The sequence below is a fragment of the Aythya ferina genome, assembly GCF_964211825.1.
Source record: "Aythya ferina genome assembly, chromosome: 3".
In the NCBI taxonomy this organism is placed as follows: Eukaryota; Metazoa; Chordata; class Aves; order Anseriformes; family Anatidae; genus Aythya; species Aythya ferina.
Genome location: NC_140298.1, coordinates 112,812,945 through 112,830,458, shown reverse-complemented (window position 1 = coordinate 112,830,458; position 17,514 = coordinate 112,812,945). Strand labels below are relative to the sequence as shown.

General features: G+C 42.2%; 1 protein-coding gene and 1 long non-coding RNA gene across 4 annotated transcripts in view; one reads left to right on the top strand and one right to left on the bottom strand.

Moving 5' to 3' along the window:
• The first annotated feature begins 2,177 nt into the window (after positions 1-2,177).
• The window catches only part of ITSN2 (intersectin 2), a 78,671-nt gene continuing 63,334 nt past the window's right edge, over positions 2,178-17,514 (top strand). Inside the window, exons 1-2 of one of the 3 annotated variants that reach the window (XM_084516296.1) lie at positions 2,178-2,531; positions 15,515-15,578. In XM_084516296.1, the coding sequence (XP_084372422.1) occupies positions 15,548-15,578 (31 nt within the window). In that variant the 5' untranslated portion in view covers positions 2,178-2,531; positions 15,515-15,547. The remainder of the gene's footprint in view (positions 2,532-15,514; positions 15,579-17,514) is intronic. The other 2 variants (XM_084516294.1, XM_084516295.1) reach the window with 2 other exon arrangements.
• On the bottom strand, positions 7,048-9,559 carry LOC311435384. The gene is made up of 2 exons (XR_014692091.1): positions 9,097-9,559; positions 7,048-7,526 (listed from the first exon to the last, which is right to left on the bottom strand). It is a non-coding gene; the product is annotated as an uncharacterized lncRNA (long non-coding RNA).

Here is a 17,514-nt window from a genome sequence, read left to right as displayed (position 1 = left end):
TTTAGCAGAGGCAATAGTGGCACGAGAGCAGATACTGTGTCACTAAATTCATGTTCTAGCCTATCCATAGGTCTAAGTGGTTGCAGGACTGTGTATAAAATTAAAATCAACTAATACACATCAAAAATCACCCTGCTGCATGATTCATCTTCCCTTTGATCATGTGCACCAGCAGCATGCCCTACCACATACCAAGGGTGCAGCTTCCCAGCCCTCCTCCCCCAGGTCTGTGCATGACCTTTGGTCAGTGGAACAGATGTCACACATTACATGACCCCGGTAAGAAAAGAGCCATGAAGTTCCTCAAGAAGACATCTAGTTCAACATCCAAAGCTGGGTCACCTGTACTTGCATTAACTCCTCACAGATCTCTGTCTAACCTGCTCTCAGAGGCTTTTGTTGATAGATTTTCCACTGCCCTCCTCAATACTTAACTACTATAATCACTGACTTGGTCTTTTTCTTCCTATGAGAAGAAACATGTTTATCTGGTTAATTGTTATTTTAATCTTCCCTCTAATTCTTTATGAATCCAAACACTGTTATGTCCAATATAAGCATTTTTCTTAAATCTAAAGCAGGCCTTAGGTGTTGCAAACGCAACAGTGATGTTTAGAACTAGGCAATATCACTATAATATGTACTAAAGGGATTACAGGCTGCTTTTTAAAAGATATTAAAAAGTAATTTAAATGAGAAATTGCCACATTAGAAGCGTTTAAACTCATTTGCAGAGGAATCTCTTCTTGACCCAGTGCTGTTCTATTATCTCAGTCAATTATTTGGAATTAAATGAAGTAGTGCTCATGAAATTTGCAGATCGCTTTGAAACAGCTGAAGGCCTAGATAATAGCATGGGCTGGTGACCACAGAGTGATTTAAACCATAAAGTAAGCAAGTGCCACTTGAACAACATGTGTTTTAATCCACCTACATGGCAAATATCTATGAATCAAAGACTAGGTTGCTCTCCGTGTACAGGCACAAAAATAAAAAGTATACTTTGGGTCTAAGAGCAAAGAAGGAAAACACTGTATCTTTGAAAGCATTAAATTAGAAGATGGCTGAGGAGATCATGAGGGTAAATATTTTCATGCAAGCCGCCAATGCAATGTGGCAGCTGTAACAGCAAATGCAAACATTAGATATCTAAGCTAAAATACCAAAGAATAACATGTGCTAGTGTGTGACTATGACCATTATAGGGCACAATAATGTGGCTGTTCTGGGGTCATGGTGAATTATAGAAGGTGTAACAAACTGGAAAGTCTCAAGAACCTGAAAGAATGAGTCACTGAAAGAATCTATACTCAAAGTTGATATGTAATTATCTACACAGCAAAAACATAGCAGAAAGACACTGTAATCATTCACAGACAGCAAGGTCCACTTGCTGAAGAAGCTATAAAAGTCCTTGTAATAGTAATTCATAAAGGTCTTTGATAATTATTTGCTTAAATAGCTTTTTAGTGGAAAACTGGCTTCAGTGTTTAATGTTTAAAAATCAAGGCATTTTTCATCTCCCCTTTCTATAGAATTAACTAGTTTTTGAAAAAATAAATCCCTGAAACCTTCTGTATTTCAGCTAGCTGAGCAGTGCCTGACACAGGCTGAATGTGTCAGGCACTGCTCACATGGGCAGGACTGGTGTCCCCACAGAACATGCTTCCCACTGATAAGCAGCACCAGGCACCCCAAAAGCATCCCAAGGCACCCCAAAGGTGCTGCACCACTTTTCTACAAGGGAAATTGCCATACAGCTGGGGCAGTTTCATTAGAGCAATGAAAATAGAGGCATTAGCTGTTCAGCTTCCACAAGAAAGTAATACTTGAGATAGGGGTGACAGTATTTATTATTCTGTTTTGTAAATAGCTAGAAAACTTGGGGAAGAAGTCATTTATGAGGTAGATAAGGAGTGTTTTGGGGAGCAGTTGGAACCAACAGTGAGGAAAAATCAGGAAGGATGAGGTAAGTTTTGTGAGAGTTCAGGTTGTTCTTTGCTTTTGCACAAGTTCTCTTGCAAACACTGACCCCACTTGCAGCAGGGATCCCTGCACCTGAACAGCAAAGATTGGAGCAGGAGATGTCAGGAGCTCTGCCTTTCGCACGGCTGGACCCCTGAGGTATTTCAGCCCCAGCAGGCAGCCCCCCAGGACAAGGTGACCCTCCAGGCTCCGGCCATCTCCTCCGGGGCCCACAGCCAAGCCCTCCGGCTGTGACAACCGAACCACCCGGAGCCGCCTCTAACCCACGACCCGAAGGAATTACCCTCACCCAGACACCGGGGCCACCCCACGAAGCGCCCCCCAACCCTCAAGGCCAGCTCGGATCGGGCACCACCACCACCACAGCGGCGCCCTCAGCCCGTGCCCGCCGCCCTCCTCCCCGGGCGGCCCCCGCCTCCGCCGCCATGTTGTGGGGCTGACTCCGCCGCCACGGGAGGCGGCGGCGAAGGAGGAGGAGGAGGAGAAGAAGGAGGAGGAAGGCTGGCGGGCAGCACGGAGCGAGGAGCTCACGGACAAGGCAACAGGTACCGGCGGTGGGGCCGAAACCTCGCCTCGGGGCGGCCTCGTCCCACCGGGAGCGGGGCTGAGGTGCGGGGAGCGCCTGCTGCAGGCAGCCCGTGGGGCCGGGCGTCGGAAGGAGTGCTCGGGGTTTCTGTTAGGCCGAGCTTTATTTATTTACTTATTTATTATTTATTTACTTTAAGGGCCTTGTTTTGGTTTGGTTTGTTTTCGTTTTGTTTATCGCTCTCCGGCCAGCGGCTGGCAGGGCCGAGGGGGCTGCCCCCTGGGGCCGGCTCCAGCTTCGGGTGGTGAAGTTTGGCCGGGGTGTGCGTGTAGTTTGTGTGTGTGTTTTTGAAGGCAGGAGTGAAAAACAAACACGGTAGGTCCTGCTGCTGCTCCCCTGTGTTTTATTAATGCCCTCCTAGGGAAGAAATAGCAGTGTCGGTGCCCCACCGGTTGGTGTCTGCACCGGGGAGCCCGCTGGCGGAGCTGGGTGATGGGGTGTGCTGAGAGTCCCTCCTGGCTTCTTGTGGTGTTGGTGAGTTTGAGGTAGTTTTTTAGGAAAATGAGGAAAACCTAGAGCTCTGGGGGGTTAAATGTTGGTGATAAAGTCGTGCTCTTCGTAAATAGATCGCTCTTCCTTGATCTGAACTGTATGCAATGGGAGGTAACAATGTGGAAAATAACAGGAGGCTGCGAGGCTTGATCCGCTTCTCCAAGCGCTGAGGTAGCAAGTTGGGCTTTCGGTGCCCCGAAACACTTTGCACGGCACTTGGCGCTTTGACATCTGTCACATTACAACACTTGAAAGTAGCTTGTGCTTTAGGTAGTTCCCGTCATAGTACGCATGCTCGTAGCAGGTCTCTCAAAGGCGAGTTGAAAATTACCCATTTACAGCCCTGGAGCGAGAAGTTACAAGGTGTTGCACTTGCGTTCAGGCTGCTGTATCGCATGCGTCTCGTTTGGGAACCCAGGGTGCTTTAAACTTGTTTTGTTCGTGCTTGCCTGTGGTGGCAGCAGTTCCCACGTCTGTCTATACACAGGAAAACACACGAGGCATGTTAAGAAGCGTTCGCATACGGCTTTCCTGTGGTGTGTTTATACACTGTGTTGGTGGTACATAAAATGCATTTTGCTTTGAAATTTAAAGACTTCAGCTGTGACAAGCATCTGAATCCACTGGTGTGACAGTGACATTTAGAAATAACAGGCGGTAGGAACTAATTGTATGAATAGGTAGCTGGGCTTCATTCTTTTACTAAACTTCATTTTTGTTTTCATGCTTCTGCTTTACTTCCCCATTTGGTTTGTCCTTTATTATTATTATTATTTTTAATTCTAAGCTGGGGGGTTGACACCACTTCGCCTCTGGATCTTTAGGGAAATATTTACGCAGGCTGTAGGCTCTGTATGACGTTAGGAAAATTATATGCATCCCTACAAATGTGGATTTGGACTGCTCCATGCTCTCTGTTACACAGAAATTTTGGTCAGGTTAATCTCCTAAATCAGGTGCCTAAATTAGATCAAGTGAGTATGATTGATTCTGCTTTTAATTACCATCCTGAGGGAATTGCATTTATTATTTTCTCCTCTTTCTACACAAGATCTAGGGTATGAGATATGTCCCAGACTGAGTTGTTAGTTGCTACTCTAATATAAAGAGAACAGTGCTTTAGCCCTAGCAGTAACAAAAATGCTGTCTCTGGTTCATTTATGCTTATGGAGTCATCTATCACAGGTGGTATTATGTTACCAGTGCTTTATGAGCTGCTTATTCTTTTCCACCACTCTGATATTTACAAGTATTTCTGGTTTTGATCTTTAATAATGAGAAGTGAATTAATTTTGTTCCGTAGCAAAGCAGCAGCAAGCAAAAATGAAGTTACGTTCTGTAGGTGATAGTAATTTTTCACTCAGCTACTGCTAGGGGAAGTGGGACGGGATTTGAAAAGTGAAAGGTAGCTTATGTGCTTGGCTGGAGGCATTGTGAAGAAGCTTCACCCCCTTGAAAGCAGGTGTCTGGTAAGAAAAGACCTTGTGATCAGGTCCTGAAGAGGAACACATTCCTGCTCGCTGGTTCCTGTTACAAATTGACACGGATGTCTCTGGCCTGAGAGAGAACCTGCTAATTAAGTTTGCAAGTCTCTGCAATAACCTCATGAAATGCGGTTTGATTGGTACATAAAATTGAGGAAGACAGCATTTCATGACATTTTCTGTGAAAGTCCTGAGTTGTTCTTTTTGCATTTTTTTTTTTTTTTTTTAAATGGCTCAGACATTGGACGTGTTCATTTCTGGCCTATTTTCACTTGAAAGGAAATACCTCAAATATCTCAGTTTTTAAAATACCTCCTCACTGCTTCCCTTTGCTTTTAGTTACCTAAAACACGGGCGCAGGAGGATTTAGATTGGAAGGGGCTTCTGGACCTTACGTGGTCCAACCCTTGCTAAAAGCAGGGCTGACTTAGGTTGCTCAGAGCCACGTCTGCTCGCGTTGGGAATGCCTCCAGGGCCAGCAATCCGCAGCCTCTCCAGGCAGCCTGCTCCCATCTGGCATCCTCTGCACTTGCTGAGTGCGTGCCATCCCATTGCCCATGTTGTCAGTGATGACATTAAGCAGTGTCAGCCCCGAGGAGCATCGCTGGTGGCAGCCAGCTGGGTTTCATACTGCCCATCACAACGCTTTGAGTCTGTTTTCCACCCAGTTTACAGGCAGCCTGTTCAAACTGCATTCCTCCAGTTTGGCTCCCAAGGGAAGGATGCTGTGGAAGACCTCTTAAAAGCTGCTGTGAAGTCCAAATAAGCAGTACCTGCTGCTCTCCCTTCGTCTCAAAACATAAAACAGAAAGGAAAATACATTTTTTTTCCAGTAACCATCTTGTTCTTTGTACATGCCTCCCAACAGGATTTGCTCCACAGTCTTTCAAAAGACTGAAGTCAGAATTGAAGCTTTTCTATTGCCGAATTGTCCCTCTTGCTGTTCCGGAGGATGGGTGTGATATTTGCCTTCTTCCAGTCCTCAGGACCTTTCAAAAACCATCGAGAGCAGTCTCGCAATGACCTCAGCCAGTGTTCCTGGCAGCACTGCTCCCAGCTTTGTTCCGTGTTTAGCAACTGCTGTAATTTATTGTTTTCAAATTATTCTGACTTCCAAAAGCCACTTTCAGTTCATTGTAATGCCACATCTCTTGGCAAGGTGATCAGATGATGGATCATGCCATATTTTTAGTTTTGAGGGGGAAGCTTGGCATAAACACAGTCCTTTTGTGAAAACAGAGAGCAGTGGGCTGCTGAATTCGTGAATTTGTGCCATTGCTTTTAGATGGGAGCACTCATTTCACGTGGCTGAACTATGTGAGAAAGTCAGCGACCTTTCTTTATCTTTTTCCTTGTCTTAGGTGACTACTGGTGATTATAAAGATAACAAAGATAGCGTAGAGTTAATTAGGGAATTCTCCTTTATGGCCTTGACTTTTTTCAAGCACTATCACTTTTCAGTAAAACACTTAAGGCCAAGTGTACTGCGGGGTTCAGAGGTTGACCCTAGGCATAGGATAAAACTATGGCTACTGTATCCTTTCTAGCTTTAGAAACGTTTCCATCCTTTAGCCTTTAAAATTGTATCTTCCTTTTGTACCCTGGTTGCTGGTAGATGGTGCAACAGATGATATGGGGGAGAAACACTCCTGTTAGAGTACAGTCAGATTTTCCAAAGTGCTAAGCAGCTGTTTGAAGTGATCTCACCATCTTCAAATGCTTATTTGCAAACATTTTAACCATGCATACCCCGGAAACCTGTTTCTGAATCCTCATCACCTGCGGGGCTTATCTCTGGTGGTAAGTTCAGTTTCCTTGGCTTGACAGACTGGTGTAAGCTGAAATCTTAAACCAGCTGTGTGTGAGCAACACCACTGGCAAAGCTTAGTTTCCTGTGGCTTTGGGTGTCTGAACCTAATGAGATGCAAGCTTTAGGAGAAGTTTTTCTCATGGTTTGTGTGCTTCAAACAGCTTTCAGCCAGATGGATTCTCTGGTGTCTAGTATTGGTACTCAAGCATACACCCACAGCAGTCTTCTTCATAAACGGGGACACTAAATTTGGCAGCATCTCCTCTGCCTGGCTGCCTATTTTCATGAATCTTGTAGGCAGTTAATATTTTTGTACCCTTCTGTCAGGTTTGGTTCGTGTTGATTGTGGGTTTCATCAAAGTACCTGTTAACCACTCAGCTCATACCCTGAGAAAGCCAGACTAAAAATGTAAGCGTGCTGCTTACTGGCATGTTGTTCCTTCTCTCATTGATTAGCCTATCGGGACATTTTTATTCTTTAAAGGTAAGCCCCTCTGCAGAAAACAGGTTAGTTGGTTTTATTTCATGAGGCATCTTTGATTCTTTTTATATTTACAAATATCTTGCCATATTGCAAGATTACACAGGGACTGTAGCAATTTGTTTTTCTGGTGCTGTTGTGCCATTAGCACCAAATGTTCAAAAGGTGCGGATTAACTCACAAACAGAAATGAATCATTAAATGAATGTGGAGCTGATGAAGTTTCATTTTTATTCAACTTCAGGTTTAAGGCTCTTGCAGTGTAGGAATACAATCAGGCTTTCTTGGGTCCTAGAGCCGAAGCAGAAGGGTGAGTGTTGGTGTAGACAAGCCCGGTGTTGTGTAACCCTTATTCTCAGAAGCACATGAAATTCAAATGACGTAACCTGATGACAGTAGCAGCACACCACATTGGAATTACTTAATAGGGAACAATTACCTGAGAACTATTTATAAATTTTTTTTTTTGTAGTTACAGCCAGTTGAAAAAAACATTGTTAGTTCAGGTAAGTCACTGCTGCTTTGCAGTACCAAGAGCAGCAGATCTGACTTGGAACGTGCTGGTGGTGTTGCTTCGGCTTTAGAAGTAGCAGATGATAGCTCTGAGTTGACACTTTGGGTGAAAATTTTCGGTGCTGATGCAGGTGGAGCTTCTGAAGTGCTGTGGCATCAGTCATGGGGCGATATCTGTAAGTGATTCAACAGCGAGCATTAAGTAATGCTTGGGAAGAACAGGAAATGGGAGTTATTCTTCTTTGTTTCTAAAAATATGACAGCTGCAATGCAAAGAAATGACATTATGGCCTTATTAATACATGCAGCAAGAATGTTGGTTTCCAATGAAATTACTTATAGTCTTCTCTTTCAGAGGTCAAGAATTTTACCAATACTCCCTTTTTTTTTTTTCACCACACTCTTAGTGGCCTCATATTATTATGAACTTATTAATGCAGAACAACTGTCTTTCGAACTGTTCTATACTTTAGCTCCTGGGGACTTCACACGACTCTGAGATCTATGTCTAACTCCCGTGATAACGACTCCGTAAGTTCATGAAATTCGGTTGTAATGTAAAAATGTCACTGGTGTGCAGTAGAGCTCAGTGTTAAAGATTAAGTGACTGAATTTCAGTTGAATGTCCGCTCTTTTTTTGTCTTTTATGATCTAAAAAAATGTTTTTCTTTAGCTAGCAAAGCCAGACTTCCTCTGAATAACACTGGGGATCCTGTGAACTAATTGTTACTTTTAAACTAATAATCCTACAACCGTAATACTGTAGGTTAGGTATCTGGTGCTTCCAAATGTGCCAGCCTCGTATTTTTTAAGGAGGAATGTGCTTTTACCCTTCTGTTGCCCATTTGAAATAATGACATAGTTGTTTTTCTTGCTTTGACTGCATAAATGCTGATCTTTTGCTTTTTTTCACCCATGTGGCTTACCCATTTCATCAAAGACAAACTATGTTTCACCACTTTACAGACCTCTTTTGGTCTGTCTCCTCTCTGCCTTCCATTTCACTTGGTTTGGAGGAGCAAAGCCTGTGATGGGTTGTATACCTGCCCAACATGAAAGCAAATTCTGAAAACGTAAAGCTAAGTCTGGCTGATTAGTTTGCCTCCTTTACTTTTACAAACAGTGAAAGATTGCTCTCTGCTGAGCATAAGTGATTGCCCTTATTCTGTACCTTTTCTTTTACGCTTACCTTTAGCAGCCCCTGAATGTTTTGTGTATATTCTGAACTGTTACCAGGGTCTGAACCCCAAGCAAAAGGTTAAGTAGCAGCTCTTGTATCCGAAGCTGTAGATAATGTAAGAATTCTCCTCTTTCTACTTTTGCTTTGTTAGGAGGCAGATGTCACTTGTGCTTCTGATGGAAGGGTAGGAGGGGACTCAAAGTTTACTTTGAGAAAGAGTGCGTGACAAGATTTCAAAGAGATAAGCTCTTAAATAACCTGCCCTGAATGTTGCTCAACATGGTAGAAATGAGAAATAACAAAGAGAAAATACACCAAAGATCTGTGTTTTGCCTAAGTCCACGCTGACACAAGTAAGAATTGCAATAAACTGAGAACTGCATTTTTTGAGGTGTGTGCACCCCACAGAATGGCATCGTAGGGCTCTTGTGCAATGGTTGCAAAGTATTAGAGGATAAAATTGTGTGTCTCAAAACAGGATCTAGAAAAAGCAGCATACGGAGTGCAGAGTCATGCAAATTAGGAAGTAGGAAGCAAAGAAGGCAAGAGAGTATTTTAAGTTACCACCCATTCAGGAGCAGTTGTGTCTCACTCAGCTCCCCGGGAAGGTTACGATCTACAGCCTGGAATTCCTTCTCAGAGGTAGAAGCTCTTGTTGTTTCATCTTGGAAATAATTTACCCTCTGTCTTTTTTTGTTGTTGTTCTTGCTTCTTTTTATTTTATTTTTTCTTCTTTTTAAACGAAGCAAGTGGAAGTGTTGATGTCTTTCCCTGTCTGGAATGAGGTTAGTGAACGCATTTTTTCGGGGTGTGGCAGAGCTGGGTTGGATTCCCATCCTTTCCTGAGGAAGTTCACACACACATCTCCTAGGAGAGAGCCCTGGGATTTCAAGAGTGAACTTTCCAAGGTGGGATTCCCATTCCCTCCTTCAAAATTTCTTCTTTGCGAGGAAGAATCAAAGCTGTGGTGGCAGGGATAGACAGGGACCTGTGTTGTTCCAGCTTGATGATGGAGATTTTCACATAGCAGGGTGAAGTCCTGAGTTTACACTGCTATTCCAAACACTGTGTGCGGGTTTCCTTAAATGGCTGTGCAATAAAATGTGGGAGTGCCTCCTCCTGAGAGGAAGGAAAGATGGATTTAGGTCTCCAGAGACAGAGAATTGAAATGTGTCTTAGTATTTTCAGTGGGTACTGTCAAATTGAGCAGCTGTCTGTAAAAAACAAATAGTGAAGGAGTAAATTCATCAATATTGACTACACAATTATTGTTTTTTGTTTGTTTGTTTGTTTGTTTGTTTGTTTAATGGAAGCAGTGATTATTTTATTTTGCAGGGCATGCATTTTGCATGGTCAGTATATTCAGAAACACAGTGAGTCGGACAAGGTGGGCAGGAGGCTGTACCTGTGAATTCCAATGCGATTTAAACCTCTTTTGAGCTAGCAAAGTGAGCAACCCAAGTGGTAGTTGGAAACTAAATGAGGTGGGAGCGGAGGTTTTTATGCTTGTAGGTTGGCATACACCAGCCAAACACAAACCAAATTCCTTAAAATGAAGTCAAATGAATCTGACTGGTTTATGTGCTGTTCTTTTGTTGGGAGAGTTTTTTCTGTTAACTTCTCTGGTGTTTTGGCTAACACCTGAGTCAGATTGACTTCAGCAGAATAAAGACTAAAACCTGGTTCATCTGTGACAGGTACAATGTAGCAACTCCTTAAAGCAGAGATGCCCAAACTGGTACCTGGACCACTTTAAATGCATTATTGAGGTGGTTCTGGATTACTTCTGTACCAGTTCTAAACTGAACTATGGGATAAAGTCCTAAAGAGGACAGTTGCTCTGGTATTTTATGCTTGTTGACTTAGCAGTCACCTGCATGGAGGTGTTTTTGTTTGGAAGAAGACTTCTACCTCTTGATGGTTGGCACTGATCAGGCTGACTTGCTTTTACTGCGTGACATCAGCAATTTTTCTCTGCTGCCACAGCAGCCACCAAAAGAGCTGGAATAGGATTTTCTTTCTTGGCATTACGTGTCCAGCACCTGTAGGCAGCACATTGCAAAGGCAGGATGGGTGTGCAAGAGGAAGGAACGGGGGTCTGGTTGGCAAGGGGCAGGAAGGGGTAGGTTGGAGCATGAATTTTGGATCCCCTTGGGAGAGGAATGTAGTTAGGAGAGTGGAGAATAAAGGTGTAAACTTATCTTTACTCCTGAACGTTGTCGGTCTGGTGCAGAGTCGTGGTACCTGGAGCAGTTGCTGCTAGCATTTTCCCTAACTGCTCCTGCTGGTAGTGCCAAACAGTGAAGTGTGGGAATGTCTTCTGTTAAAACTAATTTAATTTTTGTCCTGGTCAATAGCTAGCAGCACTTCTGATTTTTGTTGTTCTTAATGCTCTTAAAGATCCAGTTAGATCGCTGCAGTTACCTAAAATCAAATCCAGTCGTGAGTCTTTGCAATCTCACTTAAAGGCAGAATAGGAAGGATAACATAGCTGGGATGGCGCTTCCTAGGGGAACAGAATTAACTAGCAGTGTCTCTGACTCAAGTCTGTAGGGTTGCTACTTCTAAAACCTTCCTTTCAAAGCATCTTGTGATTTCCAAATATGCTTAATTCATGAAAGGCCTCACCTGAATAACAAATGTGCTCTGCTGTGAGCCTCCTGCTGCAGGGAGTGCATAAACCAGAAAGTGCAAAACAGTGGGGATGGAAAATTATACATAATTAGCTCAGTAGCAAATAACTGTAATTATGCTTTTTACAGCAAATACTCGTCGGAAGCAATATTTTTTCTGTTCTGTTGTAATCGCTGTTTGGAGGCAAGTCGCTGTATGGCAGTGAGCAAAGAAGGGGCCTCGTCACTTAGGGTTAAGTAAAGTATTTAATGCTCCTCTATTTTTGTTTTCATCTTGAAATGTCAAAATGTTAACTAAGGCTTGCAGTGCACTTACTCACTGTAGCAGAGGGGAGCAGGAAGAGCTAGTGATCTGCTGGCTTCAAAGATCCACTTACTCTGTGTTACTGATGCGGATGGGCGTTGCGAAGCTGAATGCAGTCTGTGCTCAAAGGGCCAGGTCAGTGTGTCCAACTCCATGAAGAAAATCGATCCTTGGCCTGCCAAGATGTTGTGTTTTTATTTTATATATTTAAAATCAGTAGACTTTTCTACACAAATGTCTTGAGCAAAGAGAGATGCTGGGCTGTGCTGGTTTATAATGCCTTACTGACGCTTAACAAGGCAGAGAACCACATGGGTATCAGGTTATCGCTGTCTGCTTTGCCAATACCAGCAGTTCTTGTATCACCCAGTTCTACAGGTGTTGTGAAGGGGGAATCAGCCAACTGTTGCTGTGGTGCCTGTCCTTGCTAGTGGGCTCTTACAGCAGAAATCCTCAGCGTGACTCCTTGCAGTCTGTGAGGGAGGCGGAAGAGTAGGAGTGAGTCCAGCCGTGCAGCTCCTACAGCGCTTGCTCGCTTCCAGTCACAAGTGGTGCGCCAGAACCTGATGCACCAGACCTTCGTTCCTCCTGAAACTATGTGGCTGTGGTTTCCCTGCGAAATACTTTGGGGGGGAAAAAAGAAAAAAGAAAAAAAGGCTTAGGTATAAATATTAACAAAGGCTGTGGTAAGGCTGTTCTTCATAAAATGGCAAACAAAAAATAAGCCTACAATGGAAAAGAGAGTAGTGTTTTTTTTCCTTTTTTTTTTTTTTTTTTTCCTTTTTCCTGCGTTCTGCCCAGCTCTAATGCTTTCTTAATACTTCAGCACAGTCTCAAGTTCCCCCCTCCTTCCTTGCGGTCTCTTTATTTCTCAGCTTGTCTCAGTTCTAATCAATACTGAGAGCAGAAGTTGCAGTTCGGCACATCTGACACAGTTAGTGCTTTAAGCATTAGGAGCAGTCAGATCACTTGTTTACAAGAACTTGTGGTCCTGCTATTTATACACAACATCCCAGTTTTCCTGTTTTCGCCCTAAATGGCAGCAGGACTCACTGTAGCCTACACTGTTCAGTGGGACACTTGATACACTTCTGTTCCAGGGTGGATTTCGTGCTGTTCCTGACATGGCTTCTTATGGCATTTCTATATGTCATTAGATTTCCCTGTAGTGTTATAAGGTTATTTGGAAATGTAGAGCTTTTGCTGCCGTTAATGATTAAAAGTTATCAGAGCTGTCTTAAAATGAGTAAGTTTTGCCTAAAGTGACGTTTTCCTGAGATTTCTCCCTGTAAATAAATGTTGCACACCTGTGTCCTAAAGGTGCAAGATACTTTTACGGGTGGTAAGAGCAATTTGATTCGGAATGTGTGGAAAGTGAACTCCTTTTAACTTTGATACATGCATCATACCTGAGCCTTCGGGGCACGCCGTGGAAACTCAGCAGGCAGAATGCTTGTTGAAGGGAAGCAAATCCTTTGAAAAGGATTGTTTCTGTGAAAAAACATGTGAGCTTGGAGTTTACTGGGCTGTTTCCCCCTTCCCTCCTTCCCTAAAAACAGTTAATGGGGAGAAATTATGTTGCAGAGATGCTTTTATTTTCTCTTTTTTAGCTTCAGTACAACTTCTGAATCAGTCCTCAGTGAAGTCCTCAGTTTGGTGTAACCCTGGTGTCAGAAGGGAAGGGAATTTGACAGTGATGTTTAACTTTGTTATTGTAAGTTGTAAATAGTTTTTAAAATATGTATCTTGAGATTGAGAGGGTGTAAGAGTGAATCAGTGCGTTATCAGATGTTGTGCATTGTACCTTGTAATTACTAATTTAAAAACTCAAGAAGTGGCCTGCAAAAAAAGAAAATAAAGTATGTTGGAGGAATTATCAGTCTCAATGGCCGAAGGCCACACATCTGTAAGTCTGCAGCAAGGCACGGACGGGTGGAGGTTTCTGTCGGCGAGGAGCTCTGCTGCTCTTTGCTCTGGGGATGCTGGGGATGTTCTTCAGCATCCCGCTTCTCTCTCCTGGCTTCGCCTTCTCTTTTAGCATTCCTTGACAGAACAGCTTTTGCAGAGAAATGTGCTTTAGAAATGTTTAATAACATCGAAGGCATTTGTTGGGAAAGCTATTTATAGACTTCAAGTGTCTCTTGCTAGGTTGCTGGAAGGGCCTAGGAAGGGATGCTGGAAGCAACCTAAAAATACCCAAATTCATTTTAGAATTCCTCTCGGAATAGATCCATGCCTCCTTTTTGCATCTTTCTGCAGCTGATGTCAAATGACACCCTGGGAGATTATTTGGACTCATCAGTTGTTTCCATTTGTGTGTGTGTGTTCTGTATATGCAGAATATGTTTATATATATTTTATTTATACGAATGTATAACGTACGTGTCTGTGTATACATAAAAAAAAAAAAAAAAATGCCCAGGAGTGTCAGGTGTCTTACTGATACTGCTCAGAAATGTGTTCATTTAAAAAATATATATTATATACTTTTTCTGTATTGGACAGTTATGTATAGCACCACAGAGCAAGGCAACTGCAGATAAAATACATCTCTTCACTCATTTTGGGGGAGAACCAAGTGCACGTGTGGCTGTGATGTTTACAGGTGATCCAATGAGAATGAATGACTTATATCCTATTACAGTTTCCTGATGTTAGATGTTGCTTATAGGATGTATAAATTTGTAAATATTTATTAAAATGAAATTATAAATAGTGTATAAACATACAGAGAGAGGGTTGCTGACACTTGACCCCAGGTATCTTAATTTCTTTATTTATTCATTATTTTTATTTCAGAAATGCACAATGCTCCCCTGTCCACAAGTAAAACTGGAGTGCTTTCCAGTTGTGGGGTTTTCATGACACGATGCACAGGAGTTTCCTTGGGGGTGGGTGAGCATGAGGTCATGATTTTTCTGTACTTAAAGTCCATGGTTGTGCTGAGAAGGTGCAGGGTTTTTTTCGTGTGGGAGGAAACAGATTGGTGTCTGAAGAGGGGGTGACAGAGGGGTCTGCGATGTGATGCACTTGCTGGAGTGGGGCAACAGTGATCAGCTGCAGAAGTTCATTTCTCTAGCTTCATCCTGAACAATAGTATCTCCATGTAGTGTGCTGGATGATGATGTGTAAGCTTTAGTGTTTGACTAAAATTCTCTCACTCAAAGCAAGAGCTCTCTGTACTGTCTTAATCTGATGTATGTAAAGCAATGCTTGTGCTTATCCCTCAGATAAGTTGTAAGTATTAGTTTATAGTTTGCAATGCCAAAAAAATAACCCCTATAGGTACTCTTGCCATTATACATACTGGATAAACAAGACAAGTTGTAGTGCTCTGACATTTCTTGTTAGCATTTTAATGAGACCAACCCCTTAAATGCTGCTGTTGAGTCTTCCTTCAGTAGCCCAAGAAAAGAAATAACTTCATGGTGTTGGTTATGGAAAACTGACTGCAAGATTTATTAGAACGAGTCCTTTTTTTTTTTCTCCTCCCCGAATACATCATATAAGAACGTTTTTTTGTAAATTGCGTTGGAGTAGCTGAGTGTGCGAATTTGAATAGAGATTGTTCTTCCAATTTTCTCAACAGAAGCGTTCTCTTACGGAGCTGCACCCTGAACTTTTTAACGATATACATAAATATTTACCAGGGAGCGCTGGAAAAGATGTGTGAGGACACGGAGTCTGTCTCCTCACCAGGGGAGGATTGTTCCCCACGCCATATGTCCTGACATGTTGTCAACTGTTTGTGTACGTTATGCAGGAGCTGCTGAACAGTTGGTACTGTTTTCCTTTAAGAATGTGCCACTAGGTTCAAGACTGCACTGCACACCCTATAAAAATAAATAAATAAATAAATAAATAAAAATCCCCCGCCCCCTCCCAAATGTAAATTCAGCTTGTTCAGCAGCGCTCTGAAGCCCTGCATTGTTTGCTATCGGAAGTGGGAGCTAAAGGGGACAGACATTCCCCCTGCTCAGCGGGAGCGCGCAGCGACGTTTTGCCCTTGTTGCATTATTAATGGCACAATGTTTTTATGTTGCAGATGGCTAAGAGCTAGCGAGGCAGATTCAAGACCATGATGGCTCAGTTTCCCACAGCCATGAATGGTGAGTAGCTGGGTTCGGTTTGTCTAGGTCGGGGTGTGGATGTTTGTCTTTATTTTTCATTTAAATGCTGATACTGAAAATAGCTGATTTTAGTACCTGCAGCAGCGATACGGTCAGTCTGCTGCAATTTGCTTCCTGTAGCCCAACTCTGAGTGTAAGACTGGGAGAAAATGAGTACGAGCATTGTTGTGGCATAATTTAGATACAGATATGCCCGGAGCATCTAGAAATCTCAGATTATTTAAAGGGTTGAGGAATGTGTGACTTGTATTATGAATAATGGTTGACTTCAAGTGGGGAATATGCAAAGTAATAGTTGATTAAACTTGCATACCTTTTGTGTTACGTAAATCAGCACAGAATCTGTTTCATTGCAATATATTATGCTATTTACTTTAAGCCAAATATATTTGAACTTATTAAATGATGTACTACTATTTACTAAAATAAGCAGACTTTCTTTAAAAAGAAAAACTAAGATTTTTCCTCTTGATTCTGCATCCCAGGCAATACAGAAACTTTTGTATTTGTTTCTTGGTGATTTTCTTTCAAAGACGTATGAGAGATGAAGTTTGAAAACTGTGTGTGTTCATGTGTATATGTATATAACGGAGCTTGTTATTATGAAAGCAAGCTTATTTGTGAAGTCACAAGTTGAAAATATCTGCTAAGAAATTTAATGGTTATGTGGTGCTGTCTACAGAGCTGGCCAAAATGAAAAGACAAATATAGCAACAATGCTTTGCACTTCAGGTATTCCAAATACTGAGTGGAATTTAAAAAATAATTAAATGAGATAAGAAATACTTTTCTTTTTTTTTTTTTTTTTTATCTGTGAAGGTTACTGCAGGACTGAGAGGTCTTTATTTAACAAATTGAGTCATTGCTGCTAAAATGAGTTAGGTAAATAAGGTAAAGTGTTTTTTAGCAAATGAAGTGTGTTCAGATTTCAAATTTAAACTCTTACGCATTTCACATGTGCATAAAACATCTTGTGAAACAACTTGTGTGATCAACACCTTTTTTATGCAGTCAGCTGCAGTTTGATCTGGACTTTGTTTCACAGACTTAATAAAAGGAGAAGTAAAAGGGGTTGATGTATCACATACAATAGTGAAAGTATCAGATTTACTTCCACTTGGGCATAATGAAAAAACATTTTTTAATTGTCACATACTCATACTCTTTGGTCCCCAATTTAAAACAAGCAAACGAACAAAAACCACTGTTCAGGGAGGTTACAGCTTTATGTTCTTGGCTGCCTTTGTGGTTGATCTATGCATAAAGTATTTTCTGTCTTTTTGGCTTGGCTCTTTACTCCTTGATGCTGCTGGAGGACAGCAGTGAGCAGGTACATGACTCAAACTCAGAAATCTGTTAGTCTGGGAGACTGGCCCTGGATCTGGAATCCCTTGACAGTACTCTCCATCGGCCTAAAAGGGAACTGTGCCAAAAGATGCAGATTTATTCTGTCAGTAACAGAATTTTTCTATGTTTAGTGAGAGAATGTAAGTAAGAGCAATACCAAGCAACAGTTAAATTGTTCCCCCTCACATAAATTTAAATGATTGCATGTAGTTTTGCAGTCATTTGTCATCAGAATTTGATTAAATTTGAAACAAGTCATGTGGGTTAAAAAGAGTAGTTTCAGTGTGATTTCTGAATAAATACTGAGAACTCTGCAACTGAAATCATTCTTCCCTAATCCACATTCCTCTTTTCTGCTACTTCCTACTAGTGTTTTCATTCAGAGTAGATAACCTACGTTTACCACTCGCTGCTTCAGTGGAAACCTCTAATTATGGTAGTAGACCTAGGTAGTGAGTGACTTCAAGCACTGGATGAAGAACGAGGTTATGCATGTGGCAAGTAAAGTGCTGCAGCCCAAGTGGAGGGCACTGGCTGCCTGCCACACCTTGGTATTAGCAGGGCATTG